Source organism: Lupinus angustifolius, chromosome LG07 (assembly GCF_001865875.1).
Source record: "Lupinus angustifolius cultivar Tanjil chromosome LG07, LupAngTanjil_v1.0, whole genome shotgun sequence".
In the NCBI taxonomy this organism is placed as follows: Eukaryota; Viridiplantae; Streptophyta; class Magnoliopsida; order Fabales; family Fabaceae; genus Lupinus; species Lupinus angustifolius.
The window spans coordinates 852,553-869,842 of record NC_032015.1 but is presented as its reverse complement, the minus strand read 5'-3'; the positions used below and the strand labels follow the sequence as shown (position 1 = coordinate 869,842).

Genomic DNA, 17,290 nt, shown 5'->3' with positions numbered 1-17,290 from the left:
ATTCCGATCCATTACATTGTCATGATATCAAATTGAATTATCAAGCTGAAGTGATTGTCATTTATCCTCCAATTTGAGGGGGCTATTGGAGAACAAAACTATAATGACACATTTTACACACTTTACACATGTTGAATTGTTTTTCAACATGTGTTTATTAATTTATTATCTAGTTAGTTAGTTAGCTAGTTAGTTTACACCAATAATGAGAAAATTTCACAATATTCATTTTATGTTTCCGCATTATTTTCGCAATAGCAATGTTATCCGGGGTTGTTATAGTTGACCTTTTTAAACATGATTATAAATTTGGCCATGATTCTATGTACATGTAATATTTAAAAGTGAATGAAGATAAAATATGAATGATATATAATCCAGTATTAACTATGTAATGCAAGATTATGGTAAAGTGTTAGAGGAAAAAAATACTTTGAGTTGAGAGCATTCTTGTAGGAGACATTGCTCTAACATTTACGTCATTATCGTTTAAATTAATCACAACTCCTATTTGTTAAGATCATATTATGCAATGAAGCAATTAATGCAACTCGCTTGAAGAATATATCAACGTGTGCATCATGCAAACGAGGGAGAAATGTATGAGTTGGAGAGTTTCCTTGTGTGAGGCATTGCCCTAACATATCTGATTTTCTGTGTTTGTTTATCTATATGAATCAGAACTCACTCAGATTTTGTTAACATGAGATTCTTCGTGTCCCTTATTCCCATATTATATATTGATTAAATGTATATAATGGAAACTTATGCAACTAAAAGAGATAAAGTCTGGCTATTATTTTTGCAATATAATTGTTGTGCTACCATTAAACATTGAACACTACATGTGGGAGACATTGCAGTAACATTATTGGCTTATGCTTAGATCCAAATCTGAATTAGTTAGCACAATCATTAAGTAATGTTTGTTTAAGATCAGATTCCTTGTGATGTGTCTTCAAAGTCTCATATTATATATTGAGCAAATGGCATTGGAAGGAAAGCAGAAACATAACTCAGTTCTTCAATTCAATACCAAGAAAAAATGGCAGCCTCTGATCTGAACACAAAATCCAATTTCCATGCACGCTCAAACAGCTTGCCCTCTAGACCACACCCTCTCATTCTACAATGCAATGAACACTTGGAGAGGTTAAAGGCTTCCTTTGAAACCTCTTCTTCATCTTCAATGCTTAGCCATAAACTAGGAGGCTTGCAAGATTTGCATGAATGTGTTGAAAAACTTGTCCAACTTCCCCTCACACATGAAGCCCTTCTCCATGAGTCTCAACAAAATTGTGTTGATGAGCTCTTGGATGGATCATTGAGACTACTAGATGTGTGCACAGCTGCTAAAGATTCTCTACTTCATACAAAAGAGTGCATGCGTGAACTTCAATCAATTATGAGAAGAAGAAAGGGTGGAGAAGAGGGAATCATTGTTGAGGCTAAGAAGTTTTTGACTTCTAGAAAGGTGGTTAAAAAGGCTATCTCCAAAGCCTTGGGGAACTTGAAGGATATTGCCAAAAAGGGCAACTTCTCTTCTAATACCAAAGACCAATTAGCTTTGGTTGGTTTGTTGAAAGATGTTGAAGTTGTCACTCTTTCCATATTTGAGTCATTGTTGAAATTTATCTGTGGATCAACACAATCAAAGGCAGGAAACTGGTCTTTGGTTTCTAAGTTAATCCACACCAAAAGAATAGGGTGCTCACAGGTGGTGGAGGAGAGTGAATTCTCACAAGTTGATGAAGCACTGCATTCCTTTGTACTTCACATGACAAACAAATCATCATCAAACAACATCATTGATCTGCCAAGTCACTTGGAAAAACTCGAGTCTCGCATTCAAGATTTCGAAGAAGGGCTCGAGTTTATGTTTAGACGTATGATTAAAATTAGAGTTACCCTTCTAAACATTCTCAACAATTAGTTGAGTGTATTTGAGGCATCAAAATTTTGTAGTTATACATGACAATCTTGATGTAAATATGTTATAACATATTGAAACCTTTTACCCTACTTTTACTTGTGGTATCATTATTGAGCTTTGATCATTTACTAACTTGAACTAATTACTCCATGACAATAATTTGAGCACATATCCATAAAAAAAATACTTTAACTATAATTCAAGTGTTTTCCACAAAGATGAGAATAATCAAATAACAGAACTTTCATGTTTTCAATTATGAGAAGCTGATAAGTTCAACAAGCTAACTGGCTCAGGCCTCATGTTCATCAACCATAAATGCTTTTATTATGGTATACCTCAAATGAGATGATCATATAGATTTAAAAAAATGGATTAGGATGATTTCAGTATCATTCACACGTTTTCGGCATTATTTTAATGCATGAAAAGAGGAAAGGAACGTGGCTCTTGTTTCTTAAAGAGAGGCATGTGCAGAAATGTTGCAGCTATTGTTTAAGCCATGAGAGTAGTCCAACGTGCATATGAATTATCAATGAATGCAACTTTTTTTTTGTTAATTGGTCATCTGCATTGGAAATATCATAATCATGGAAGTGAAATACCAAAATGCATATCATAGTCCAACGTGCATATTAGTTGGAAAGTTTCCTTATAGGTGACACTTCTCTAATATTTATGTTTTATGTTTATATCCAAATCTAGATTAGTTAGCACTCATTCATATTCTATAAGAAGAGATTCCTTATGTCTCCATAGTCCATACCACATTGCATTAATGAGTAAAGAATTGAGAAGAGAAGAATGAGAGGTTTTTGGGCTTTTCTTTTATTTCTTCCAATGCTATATGCTAACTGTAAAATTCATCGTAAGAAAAATCAAAATATGGTAACTAAATGAGATTTGGATCAAAACATATAACATAAATATTAGAGTAGTGTCTCCTACAAGGAAACTCTAACTTATTACTTTGCTTTATTTTGCTGTCTCACTTCCATCACTATGATATTTCCAATGCAAGTGATTATTTATAATTCATCTATCTTTAAGAAACAAGAGCCACGTTCCTTTCTTCCTTCCATGCATTAAAATATAACTAAAGACGTGTGAATGAAACTGAAATCATCCTAATCCATTTTTCAAATCCACATCACCATCTCATTTGAGGTATGAAATAACTTAGTATAAACTGCAACTGGGGTTAGTGAAGGTGAGGTTTGAGCCTACCATCTAATTAAATATTTCAACTACAAAAATATAAGGAATTTGGTAAATTTAGATGGTATTTGTGTTGGGTTTACAAGTGTGAATGAAGGAGTCACGCATTGGGCAAAAATGGATGAGTTAAAGAACATATAAGTGGATGGACTCATAAACCTAATTCTTTAAGAGTTTGGGTCAAACCACTTATATAATTCTTTAAGGGTCTCGATCTATAAATAAAATCACTGAAAATCTGAAATGTTATGGTAATGTCTCCCTCAAGATCCTTTCATACACATATATTTCTCCCTTACTTCACCTGCATGATAATCACGTTATATATATCCCACCAATGAGTGGCTTGAATGCTATTGGTTGCTTCATTACAATAATGTTTCTAAGAAAGAGGATATGTTAATTTAAACATGGATCTAACCATAAATACAGAAATGTTAGAGCAATGTATTATAATCTCACATCACCACGAATGGCTTTGATTCACATCACCACCTGCATTGTTTACAATTAATTTACATTGAAAATTTACATCTAACATTAAATCTTGCTACTCACTTCTCCACGTGTAAACTAGTGATAGGGACTGCATCAATTTGCTATTTTTTTTGCTAAGCAAAAAGAGATTATATTAAGAAGTGTAAGGAGTGTTAAGCCAATACAACAGAGAATAAACAAAACACAGAAATAGACTAGCTACAATGGTTAAATTACGACCAAGGATCAATGCACCAATTAGCAATGCTTCGAACTCATCCCTCGATATTTTAACTTATGAATCACACGGATTGATTATTGAAAATGGCATCTTTATGAATATCATGCATGGCAATGGAATATGTCTCTTGTCTGCACGATAAGCTATTTTATTTATAAATATCATTTAGACTATGATCTTATCTGCCTTTATATGATCAATTAGGAGTACGAGGAATCTTCTTGTTCAGGTAGATAGCTATATTTTCTTCCCAACTCAGCATCTAATAATTAATCAATATTTAATATCTAGCTATATAATATGATATTTTACTGATTTTCTTGTCCTCAATACAGAAACATAACCATCTCATTTAGCATAAAATACTTTAGCATATGTGCAGGCATAAAGTTTTATTCAATTATCAAGCTAATAATAGCATTCTGTGATTGGCAGCTAGGGTATGTATTCAAATTGACTTTCATCTCATGTACACTAGGTAATTGAGAAGAGGTAATGAGGTATCAAATTGTATTTTACTACTCTTTCATTATTCATTTTAATTATTGCAGAAAGAAGAAATAGAACTGTTTACAAATACAGCTTAACAGGAGAAAGTATGCAATTATATGAATGAGAGGGTGTGGTATAGATGGCAAGCTTTTCGGCCGTGCTTGGTGATGGAACGGGCTAAAAGGAGTTGCTGCCATTTTCCCAGAGATTACTTCCATTCATATTAGTTCAATATATATTGTGAGTTTAGGAGACAAAAGGAATCAAAACCTTAACTAGAATCAGTGAGGGCTAACTGATTTAGATTCAGATCCATACCAGACCCTAGTGATGTTAATGCAATGTCTTTCTTCATTGCAATGAATGCATGTATAAAATTATGTCTTGGACTCATAGGAATAGCTTCTGGGTTAGAAAATAACTATATTAGTTGTACTGTTAGCAACTACTCTTTAGTTTTTTTCCAGGATCATAGGAAAAATAATAATCAACCATATTTAGTTATATGAAGACAAGAATCACGTTGAATTTTATCACATAAAACAAGAAAGCATGTGAAGGAATTTAGTTTTGATTATTGTTTAATCATCAACCAAGCTGCATTATCATTGACATTGACTTTGAAGATTGAACACCCACGTGCATAATAATTCCAATGCAGATAGCTTTATTTTTTACAATCTTGTTATTTATATAACTTAAACTAGACAATTTCTAGAACTTGGAAAAGCATAAAGGACCCACATTTTCTCTTGCTTATCTGTTTCTTATTTTTTACCTAAAGTAGAAGTTGTCCACTTAGTTGACATGCAATATGTTACTTATCTTTACCTTATCCTTTCATTCAAGATATAGCAATCAACTTTACTTTACCTTATACTTGCTTCATTCAATAACATGAGAAAGTAATATAAAAATACTCCTAAATCGATTAAGAGTATAGAAGTGAACATTTTTTCTTTAAAAAGGAAAAAATGGAAGATAAATCAAGAACAGAAAGATACAAAGAACTTAGAAAAAGAGAAAAAGAAACACAAAAATTAGCTATAATTCGAACCTAAAGTAATATTATCTGACAGAACAAATTTTAATCAAATATATTTACAATTGAGTCAAAATTTGATTTTGGGTATCTACACCAAACATTTACATTGCCCCTCTAACTAGTGGCTAAGGATGTTCAAAAGGGAAACTCTTGTTCTAATGAGTTGCCTTGACAGTTGCTCAACTCTTACTTCTAGATCCTGAATGCAAATTTCCAATTCTTCCATATGAATGTCAAATTTCTCAGCAGACTTGTGACTGACGAGAGATCGAAAAGCTTCATCCACATTTACAAATTCGTTAGAGTTTGATTCACGAGAGCAACAAGTCACTTTTGCAGGCTGCATCAACTTGGAGATTCTTGACCATCTGTTCTGCTTTGATTGTCCCTTGGGGTCAGATATAAACACCAACAAAGATTCTAAGGATCATTGTGATAGCTTCTGCATCTTTCAGGATGCTAAACACTGAGAAAGCCTCCTTATCTTTGTTAGACTCGAATTTCATTCCTTTCAAATTGGCTAAGGACTTATGAATTGCCTTCTTCATCTTCTTCCTAGATGCCAAGTATTTTCCGCCCTCAACTGCGAATCCGGTGTCAGCACCCTTCCTTCGAAGAGCTGACCGAATCTCATACATGTTTTCTTTTGATTGCAAGAGATAATCTTGGGCTATTCCGCAAATACCCAAAAGCCTCAGAGACCTTTCTAATAGGCCATCAATCCATTTCTCACTGCACTCTGAAGCCAAGTCCTGTTGGGTGGTTGGCAATTGGAGCAACTTATCAGCAAAGTCATGTAAATCCTGCAACCCATTTAGTTTTTGGCTAATGGAAGATGACGAAAAATAAGCGGTGGCGACTTCAGAATCTTTCAATATCCGCAAATGATCATGAATTTGTGATACAAGAGGGTGAGGTGCAGATGGAAAACTGTTGCAGCGAACCTACAGAGAGTTCCTTGCACTAGTTTCCATTTGTTCTTGTTAGAGAAGACAACAGAGAACTATAGGAGAAGAGATGGAATACACAATGTTTTGTCAAGTATGAGTTTTTGTGATTAGCATCTGCTCCATAAGCAAATGAATTGAAGGAGACAAGTAGAATATTTATGTTTGTTCCAAAATGGACAGGCAATTATATCATGTTGAATTGAATCTCAGATCTTCAATGCTATTGATTACTCATGCTCCCTGCTCACCAAGCTTTCCAAAATGATGGTGTCTTTGCAGGTTGGTCATATAAAAAATTCGAACTTTGTTGAGATTGCATTGTATTATGAGGCTATGTGTGGAGGTCTAGGAACTATTTCTATTCTTGAAAGGTATTAAGTTTGCTAATTCAAGGGCAAGAAGAATCTTCAAGTTGAGATATGAAACATGAAAGGGTGAAGGTCTGTTTACAGACCATAAACACGTTACCAATAAATTCCATGCTTGGAACTTGGAAAGGAAATATGCAATACAATGTGGTAAGTATGAAGCAAACACATTTACGTTTTTTTTTCCTCATGTGAAGGTGTTTAATAATTCCTTAGGACCTTTCTCTCTTTTTTCAACCTCGAGCTCCAGGAAACAACCATTACGTGGATAAGGCTGTGTATATGTATCATACTCGACCAGGTGGGAGCATACACAGCAGCCATTTTTACATTTTTTTGTTTCATATCAGAAAACACATACATATATTTTTGTCAAGTTTTGCTCCTCTTTAATCATGAACCAGTTTCTAATTTTCCTTTGCAAATGGGTTAGAAAACAATGGATGTAAGAAACAGGAAACTAAAGAATGTCTGAAAGAAACTTGTATTGACAATTTCAGTTTTCACGCCATCTCAGAGAAACTTCAGTTTTGTTGAAGGATCATTCATCATCATTATCAATTAATGGAATTGAGTAATGATCAAACTCAAATAGCTTTTATTTCACCATCTTCATCTTCAATTGTTGAGAGATTTTAATCAATGAGATATGATATTCCTCATGAACTAAGTGAAAGAAGCATAGAACTTCACAACCACATCTTATTCAAAACCTTAAGTTTAAGGCATTAGGTTTATGGGTCCATCTTAACACAAAATCTTAACCACATCTTTAACTTATCCATTTTTGCACACTATAGGACTTCCTTATTCACATTTGGAATATACAACATCAATTTCTTTCGTGTGGAAAATTTGATATAGACATTTATAACTAGTACATTTTTGTAGGTGCAGGTCTCAGCAATCACAATATGACAAGGGATAATACTGTTCAGCTTCAACAATAAGTATCTTACTTCTTTCTTCCATGGCAACATATTCCACTTATCATCGGGAATTTAGGATCATAGATCATCAGATCGATATTGAGAAAAGACCATTGCTACCACTTATTTGAAAAGACCCCCATACGCCATAATTGTTAATACTGGTTTTAATAAACTCAATATTGCACATATTCAATCACACCAATACCATAGGGCATAATTTTAATATGGTTCTTTCCCACACTTTGGCTATCTCTATGCACCATTATTCCTACCTCATTGCCAAAAATTTCGATGGGGGGATGTGCAATATTCCCCCATAATCTTAAAGTGGCCTCGCCTTTGATATGAAAATTCAAAAAATCCATCTAATTGGGGCAGAATATTAATTCGAATAGAAAGCTAGCAACATAATCCATACAAGTTGGACAGCAATTAAACTGGTTTTCAAATAGAGCATCCAACACATTACCAATCCAACGAAAGAAATTAAGACGGTAAGAAAATTGCCAAAATTTGAAAAAACAATAACACATGGAAGCCAAATAGTCAAATACATTATCAGGATAGAAAAAAGAAACTAGAATGGTTGCAATATAGCATTACATCTCAAACTGAAAGGAAAATACTAATCCATCCAAAACTCCATAGGCTATTACCAAAATACTACACTTAGGTGTTTGTAGCTCTGGTGTAAATCTGCTGACTTGAGTGGGCAGACACCAACCTGATTGAACCTCTTGCCATCAAGTCCCTGATAGCCTTCCTTGCAAGTGATCCATTAACCTGTAAATTGCATACAAAAAATGATTTTATTCTCGGTAGATCATTACTCAAGTCATTACCGATTATGTTGTTCTTGAATGAATTGGGTAAGGCAGACTCAAATTGCAGAGATAAAGAGAGCATAATAGTGTTGCTAGAAGAATTGTTACACTGACAACAAGAGATTGTCGAGCTGATAAAAAACACCAATTTTAACCCATTTATAAATGATCTATTTTAAAAATGGAATGAAGCCTTATATAAAAACATACATCAAGCATGAAAATATCCATCACAAACAAAATTCAACAATTTAAGATGCATAAAAAATATGTATATTATATTATAGCAGAAACTTGTGTCAGAGTATCCAAATAGAAAAGTGAAAATAAGAAATCAGAATTCAAAACCATTAGTTCTGTTTTCCAAGACAAAAGAACAGGTCAAATGTACATTATAGCAGTTGTTCTTATCCTAAAATTTTGTGCTTCAGAAGATACAACCACCAAAAGCCAAACCGGTGATCACATGTCTAAGAAAATTATCTCAATACAACGACAAAGAAGACGAATAGAAACCAATATACAAAAAAGAATGTCATTGGAAAAGCACAAAAACATAAACAAGAATGCAGTTTGACTAATCCTAAGCCTAAAGCTTGTTATATGACTCATAACACGATAAATGCAGCATGTCCACATTAACACACAAATCAAATGCCATATCACAAGACAAGAATCACAAGATGATTCAAAAAACAACAGAAAGTAACGAAGAGACAGTGACAGAAAAGCTACCCTCAAACGATCAGAAAGAATGGAAGGAGTGATGAGCTTGAACTTAGGTGCTTCAGTGAGGAGCTTGTCATATGAAGCCTGATCGAACAGCACCATGTTATTCACCTTCTCCTTTTGCTTTCCCTTGCTCCACTTCTGTTAATACATAAATTTCACACCTTAACATCACACACAGTAATTCATTATATGATATAAAACAAATCAATGTTAAACCAAAACCCCATGATTACCCAATAGACCAAATGATGATTAACTTAAGAAAAGAATTGAACTTTAGAAGAAAAAAAGCGTGACCTTCTTCTTCTGCTTGCCACCGCCAGATTTGGCGGGTTTGGATGAAGGTGGTGGAGCTTTTTCCTTCTTTGGAGCCTGAAATGAAAAACCATTTAGAGAAAAGAGAATTGGGAATGAATGAAAAAGAAAGAAAGCTTTGCAGAGAAACGAACCATGAGATGATTTCTGAAGAAAGGGTTTGAGGAAGAGGCGCAAGCGCAAGAATGTAGCAGCAGATTATAGAGAAGGAGAAACCCTAGAGCCATTTTTATGGGTGATAAACGAAACCCAGAAGCGACGTCGTTTTGGGCCCAGCGTAGGCCCATTGGGTTGAAGTCTTTAATGTTGTTGGGTTTGCTAAGTTGCGCCAGATGATAATTATATATTTATCATTATTATTGTTTTCTTAAAGATTTTTACTCCTCCTAACTAATTTTTTTTATACAAAGTGATAAAGCTGAGTTAAGGAGTTTAGCTACTTCAAAGATATTATTTAAATATACTTTTTATATTATTATTTAAGGATGTATAATATTTAATATTAATTCTTTAAATAAGATTAATATACATGAATGACAAATATTATATGTAAAAAGGTTACAACAACATGTCGATGAAAATAAATTAACCTGACCTAAATCTCCCATGCATTTATATATTTTTTGCATTCCAAGTGAGCATAAGGATTGAGGTGTTGTTTTTCAACTCACTGTATTGTATCTTCAGTTCTTCACTATCTTAGTACTTGTTCTAATGTAGATATAGAACAAAAGGATAAATCTATATATAGGGTTAAGAAACATTGTGTCTAACAGGGTTGACCAACTATCCCAACTTAACATTATTTTTTATTATGTTTCTCTTTTTTCCCCTCCAAAATTCAACTTGCAAATGGACCTTGTAAACATATAATATTGTGTTCTTAATAACTAAGAACAGCTATAGGCAGCAATCTAATAAAACTTGTTCTGCATAGACTTGATTAAGTTCAACCAGATGGTGTCACTTATTATATAACTGTTATGCCAGTAGCTTATTGAATCTTCCACAGCTTCTAGATTATAACATGAAGCTTGCTTCAATATACAACAAGTGTTTTGTTGCGCTTTTCACATAGCTTAGCTTCCACTATTCCACTGTTGCACACCTATATGTGATGGGGTACTCAACGATGCTACATTCTCTGTCCCAAACCATCTCTGTCCTCTTAGATGGGTGAATGGATCCTGAAGAATAATCCTGCAGTCGCTATTGTACAATAAGCAACAACTTTCTCCCCAAGAAAATTAATCAAGATCACCAAGTTAAAATTGCCTTGAAATATATAACATAACACGTATTAGTAAAAACGCACGTTAAAATTGTGGGGTGACTTGGATTTGACTTAATCAAGTAACTCTATTCCTTTTTGGAACCAAATAGAAAAAATCAAATGATATCAAAGGAGGTGGCCACAACAACTATAAGTAGATCTACGATTCAACAAGCTAACATCATTTACACCGAAATCCTCCCACAATTATATACCATAATTTTCCAAGAAAAATAAGAACTAGACACACTAAATAATCTCCATTATATAGTATTTTAAGGAGTGTGACATTCAGATCCTACTCATATTTTTTTTTTGTTTCAACTAGGCCCAACCTCAATGTTTCATGCCATGCTCATGCATGGTCCACAACCTCACGACTCAAACCTTCAAAATTTCCAAGTTAATGAGTTTTGAAAGCATTTATCCACATATCCTGCTACGCCCATCTTTGAGTATCAGTTGATTCTTACATGATTTAGCCCCTTGTTTTCACTAATTAGTAAACATCTTATTTCCTTCATGATGGTATAAAGTCCTATTAAATTTAATTTAATTATATTGAAGATCAAATGTTCAATTACTACGAGGGATATGGGCAGTCGTGCACTGCAAAATGATTACCATAGAATAAAGGATATTGCTGATTATGCAAAAAAAATGTATTGATAGTAAGTCCTACTAGATAAAGCTCTACAAGATACTCAAGATTGAGGGTTCAATTTCTGTGAGCCATACTTGTTGGGAGGAACAATCTTCAGAATTAATTCCTTTACCCAAAAGATGAAGGGGTACTTTTAATAGTACAAAAATACAATGTCTTGCATTGCACCAATGAATATAAAACAAAAGCAGAAAAATAACAGCCTCTTTGTTCACCCTTTTAAGTCCTAAAGGAATTTGAAGTATAATAAATAATATTCCAATAAAAATCTTTTTTCCCCTAAAGTATCCCATTCATTCACATATACAGTTTTCATCTCTTACAGAAATTACATCTTCTGTAAGGGTTTTTCTGTTCCCCTAAAATCCATACATCTTGCTGAGTTTCAGTTTTGTTGAATCAAATATTATCTCTGTAGTTTTCACCTTCTTTGTTCCTCTCGCCAATTCCCCAAATACATTAAATATCAATGCAAGTCATGGAAGGGTTCACAAGAATAAACACTATTCCAAAACAAAGGCAACCATACCAAACACAACAAAAGAAGCTATATTGGCTATACAAACATTTGAAGTAATTCTTCATGAAATTTAATCAGTATAATTATAAAACTTTGTTCAGAGTTTACATCAGATGCAAGGTCAACACTCCTCACAAACACTCCTCCAGAGTCTATCAGCAAAAACTCACCAGCAAAAAAACTTCTTCCTCCTCTTCTGTTAACAATAAGCAAAATGAAGGAAATGAAAATATCAGAAATCTGAAAAATGCTCCTTCAAGGTTTTAACTGTTTTCAAAAGATAAATGAGACAACTTACTCGTGATCTAGCTTCTTCTTGGCTATCAATATAAGCAAGCAGCTCTTCTTGCCTTATTAATGCCTCATAGAGAGCCTAATGTACAATCCAGAAACAGCAAATGTAAGAGTATTACTCATGTAAGGAAACAATGAGAAATTATGTAATCATTACATCTCCGCACCATTATCCGACTTTTAGGAAATGCACACAAACATAAATAGAACAAAAAAGGAACAGCATGGATTAAGAGATGTAATAGGCAACTGCAACAGGCAATTCAGAATTTCAGATATTTCACCAGAGAAATTATAAAGAAATGGACATCTAAAACAAAAAGCTTCTGCAAAATTATTAGTATTTGTTGAAAATATAAGCCTGATCACAAATAAACACACTTGTTTACTAACGAACACATAAGATACACCACCTTTGGTGGGGATGAAAATAGGGACATAAAAAAGCAGGCTAACAGGAGCTAGGGATGTATTTAGTTTTATATTTAAAACTTAAAAGTACAATAGGAAATAAGAAAAGAAGAAATGAAAACTCCTCAGTGCAATAGACATGCCACTCCATAAGAGTATAAAGAGCATATCCTCTTGACTGTGGTTTCTTAAAAAAAACACCTTACCTTTTTAGTTGCAATTAACTCTGCTTCCAAACCATCCACCCGGCAGACGGCAGCATTTAGCAGTTCCGCTTTCTCGTAAGGCATTTCAGGTGGCTTAGATTTGAGTGTGTCAACCTTCTCTTCAAGCTCGCATAACCTTTTCATCATGGAGGAATGGGGATTTTCCTCAGTATGTGCTGGAGTAGGTGAAGCAGGATGCACATCATCCTTGTTTGTTGCATCAGAAGTTGGCTCTAAAGTGCCCTGACAATCATTAGATGACTCTGCAGGAAGCTTTTTGGTCACACGGCTAGTGAATGAACCAAAGAGAGTAAATAGAGACAAAAAGAAGACAGTCAGGGCGATCCAAATCCGAGCTCGAATCCCTTCTGGAGATTTTGGAGTGTCAAGAGGGGGAGGTGCTGCTGAAATGGATTTCAACTTAGTTTTTCCAGGACAAATTATATCAAACAATTCAAATCAAGAAACCAAGCAAAGTGCCAAGCCTCCCAAATGTTATTTTTTTAGGAACAGGACCAATACTGGTGTACTTATTTATATCCCTATCAAAACCCATCAGGCCCTTACATAAAAGTCTTTTGCACTTAAAGCAATGACAAAGCACAAATAATATATCAAGGATCAATTCTTCCTAGAATGGTATATCTACTATAAATGATAGGATAAACTTGTTAACCTTTTGAAGCGTGAGACCACTGGAGTGGAGCTTGCTTCGTCCAAACAGCATCAACAGCTTTGTCCACCATTGGAACATATTCATCATCCCCAGATAGGTTACCGCTAGCAGCATAGCTTGACTTTCCAACTACCTTAGCCTGACAAAGAGGATAAAACGTTAAAAACTTGTGTTTGGGATAGACAATAGCAAATCATACAGAAAGCCTTCTTGATGAGCATTATATTATGATCATCCCCATGGTATCCTTAAATATTGTAAATAGTGGTTGTACACTGAAATTGATACACATTATTAAACTCACAGAATAAGAATGATGAAAGAAAATTTTGTTGCCGTTCAATTTATAAAGAAGGGTTTCACAAAAGGCCTACAATCAAACAATTGAAACCTCTGCCATTTAATGAAAACAATGAGTAAACAGATGAAAAGGTCAATACGTACTTCCTCGTGAACTGGGGTCAACTTAAGGTGCGAGTAATTATGCGCTGCTTTTGGAGAAGCTATATCTTCAACTTCGGACCCTGATTCAGCTGTGGATGTATCACTGCCTTTTCCCTGCAAAAAAAAGTGATAGAATCAATGAAGTTACACAACAAAGAGGCAAAGGCATCCAATTTCCCTCCACATAGTTCAAGCAGTAACTAATATTCCATACAAAGAAGTACCATGATCGGGTGTCCTGGTTTGGCATATGCAATAACCTTTCCATCACTGTTTTGAACTTTTACTACCTGCCTTGGGCGCCGTGCTTCATCACTCATGATCATCTGCACAATGTCCGCAAGCAATTAACTGTCAGCATATTGTAAGATTGTTATAGTAGAAAACCTGTGGAACCTATCAAAAGATAAGTGAGGTCAGCATATGACCTTCAATATTTCAGGGTTTTTCCATGGCCCTTTATCAGATCTTAGACAACCTCCATGATCCGCACAAGTGCAGGTGCCTCCCAGAAATTCTGGCAACTCACTTCATTAAGCGTGCACAAAAAAAATATATTAGGCATTCTAAAGGATAATGCAAATAGGCAGTGAAATACATAGGTTGATAATAAATAAATAAAATAAAAAAGGGCTTCTATCATACAGAGAAATACAAACATGTAAGAAAAAGCCATATAGGTACCTGGCATCAATTATTTCAAGCAGTTTGCTTTGGTACTTGGTTCCGAGAAACTACATAATATTTCCAAATAAGCACAAGCAACATCAACAGCCTTAAACTACCATGAAAAGAGCCTTAGATAGCTAGAGTACATTATTACATACATGAATCTTTGAAGCTGTTTTGGGATCAAGAAAAGACTTGACAGTGTTCCAAAGCAACCTAAATCCAGGGCCACCATTTATGAGAAACATTTGGGACAGCGTCTGTATCGTTAATAAAAAAACACAAATCACTAATCATTGAGACCATAGTATATGGTATCTTTAAATTTTCGAAAACTGATGAAGTCAAATTAAGGACCATAACAAAATTAAGCAGAAACTGAGATTGCTCACCTCAGGGTAATTGTCACCATCAATCTTCTGTATTCGCATAAGCAGTTCCCGGGCAGTCTTTGAAAAGTTTTTAAGGCCCTAAAAGTTGACATAATAGTATATTTTGTGTTAAAGAAATTAGCAGGCAATGCAATTAGGAACAATTAATAGCAGCATACCACGCCTTGAACATCTAAGATTGTGGTGCTTGAATCTATGTGCTTTTTGGCAGCTATTGTACAAGCAGGAAACTTTGTCGCAAAAGTTTTCTCAAACTCCTGTACATGGTATTTTACATATCTATCCAAAGTGGTAGCTTGCATCAGTTTGTTTGGATCAACTTTTCCAAGTCTTTCAATGTAAACAGGCCTGCCCTCCTTATCAACACCATGATAGCCTTGCGGATAATGCTTTACAACTTCATCTATTTCTTTGAACTCAAAATCCTGATGATGCAGGGATAAATCAAAACTGTTAATCTTGTCACACATTTAAATGTAAAGAAGCTAAGTGAAAAATCTAAACTTCATGGTCATTCACCTCCATAATAGTGTCGGCACCAAAATCTTTCCTCCATTGTAGCATATCAGCCCACATATGCTTTGCTTTTTCAATGTCAAACTTCCTTGCTTTCAGAAATCTGTAACATGTATATAAATTAAGAAAATAGAGTTAGGAGACCATTGGTTGAGCCCAGATCTTAAAAGTGATTTAAACCTAAAGCAGAGCACCTTAACATCATATGGTAATCATCATGTTTTTCTGGAAGCAATTCATCCAAAATCAATGACTGGCGAAATGCATCAACAGCCTGCAGCTCCTCGACATCCCGAACATCCTCGATGGAAATGGAGCAAACACGACCATCACTCTTCCTCCTGGAGTTCTTATTCTTTAGAGAATGCTTGAATTTGGAAGATGCATTGATGGCTTTCTTTTTTAGATTCCCAATTTTATTCCTCCTTTCATCCTCATCGTTCTCAAAATCAAATCTCCTTTCCTTTTTCACATCCCCATCAAAGCCTAACAAAATCAGATTTAAAAGAACAAACAAAAAAATCAGTGGACTAGGTAAATCTCAAAACTTACAAAATATTTGTTATTAAAGTGAATAAATAAATACTCTTGGCTCAGAAAATGAAGCCATTGTATTTTTCCAAGTGAAAATAATCAAACAATTTAAACAAGAATCAATCTTGGCTCAAAAACCTAAACCCCAACCCCCTTAAATTATTGGGTATACTGAATTATCTTGTCTTGATCTATACAATGTGGGAACCCCAAAATTTGCAAATTTTCATTTCCCTTAATATAAATAATGATTGATAAGAAACCATATATCGACTGAAATTGCAATTACAAGAAGCAAACAAAATTGACAAAAATTGAAAATGGAATAATTGAAGAAAAGAAACTAACAAGGTATGGCGAAACGATCGAATTGATTGGACATCCAGAAGATTATTATAACATACAAGAAGGATGATTAATGTGTGAGGAAAACCAGAATGAATGTTGAAAAAACCCTAACAATTGAAAGATGAGAATGACGCGTGGCGTAGTAGTGTGTAGTAGCTGAAGCAAAAGAAAGAATGTTGTGTATATCGAGAAGAATGAATGAATAATAATATCACAGTGTTCTTCTCTCTCTCTTATTTATCAATCAATCTCAGTCAACAAATAGTCAACTATTCTGCCAAACCATTATATTATTATTTTATTTAATCTACTTCTCTTTACAAAACTTTGAGTGGAAAAAAAATCTTCAATTCTACTATTTTATATATTATTATTTTATTATTAATAATAAATAATTTAAGTGTTAGTAGCTATTAAAAATCAATATTGACTAATGCCTCAATAGTCTAAAAAAGTTTTATACCATATATCCATGTGAAAATCTTACTTCACTACAAACCAAATGAGTATAATATATATGGGTTGACAGTACGAAGATTTACCATCAGTATATCATTTATTATTTATTTATAATAATTGAAAATTAGTAGTAAATAATGTAATGGCAATATAAAAAGTGCATCTATATTTTTTCTTAATAAGAATTGTTTATGGGTGTGACATAATCAAATAAAAATTGAATAGTCATTAAATAGAAATTTAAGAATACAATAAAAAAACATCTTAGATTTTGATTGGCTGTCCCATGTCTCCATATATAGTAAGTTGTTGAATCATCTTCACTGAAAATTCCAAGACTGGTCCCAAAGAATTTGA

General features: G+C 34.0%; 3 protein-coding genes and 1 pseudogene across 4 annotated transcripts; 1 reads left to right on the top strand and 3 right to left on the bottom strand.

Moving 5' to 3' along the window:
• Positions 863 to 2,038, top strand: LOC109351492. The gene has a single exon (XM_019592941.1). It carries the CDS (start codon positions 1,046 to 1,048, stop codon positions 1,931 to 1,933), a length of 888 nt encoding a protein of 295 aa, XP_019448486.1. The 5' UTR covers positions 863 to 1,045; the 3' UTR covers positions 1,934 to 2,038.
• LOC109351493 lies at positions 5,429 to 6,631 on the bottom strand (annotated as a pseudogene).
• On the bottom strand, positions 6,728 to 16,716 carry LOC109351490 (phosphatidylinositol/phosphatidylcholine transfer protein SFH6-like). Of its 2 annotated transcripts, XM_019592939.1 has the most exons (15): positions 16,475 to 16,716; positions 15,787 to 16,078; positions 15,596 to 15,695; positions 15,235 to 15,501; positions 15,077 to 15,154; positions 14,843 to 14,944; positions 14,700 to 14,749; positions 14,444 to 14,543; positions 14,244 to 14,341; positions 14,016 to 14,130; positions 13,572 to 13,710; positions 12,896 to 13,299; positions 12,279 to 12,357; positions 12,004 to 12,172; positions 6,728 to 6,739 (listed from the first exon to the last, which is right to left on the bottom strand). In XM_019592939.1, the coding sequence occupies exons 1-14, from the start codon at positions 16,506 to 16,508 to the stop codon at positions 12,021 to 12,023; spliced, it is 2,010 nt and encodes a 669-aa protein (XP_019448484.1). In that variant the 5' UTR covers positions 16,509 to 16,716; the 3' UTR covers positions 6,728 to 6,739; positions 12,004 to 12,020. The 2 variants fall into 2 exon arrangements, with proteins under 2 accessions (XP_019448484.1, XP_019448485.1); XM_019592940.1 differs by lacking the exon at positions 6,728 to 6,739 and having other exon boundaries at positions 12,093 to 12,180; positions 12,283 to 12,357; positions 14,016 to 14,129; positions 14,240 to 14,341; positions 16,475 to 16,715.
• Positions 8,131 to 9,770, bottom strand: LOC109351494 (40S ribosomal protein S25-4-like). Its single transcript, XM_019592942.1, has 4 exons — positions 9,662 to 9,770; positions 9,510 to 9,584; positions 9,216 to 9,350; positions 8,131 to 8,439 (listed from the first exon to the last, which is right to left on the bottom strand). The coding sequence occupies exons 1-4, from the start codon at positions 9,752 to 9,754 to the stop codon at positions 8,326 to 8,328; spliced, it is 417 nt and encodes a 138-aa protein (XP_019448487.1). The 5' UTR covers positions 9,755 to 9,770; the 3' UTR covers positions 8,131 to 8,325.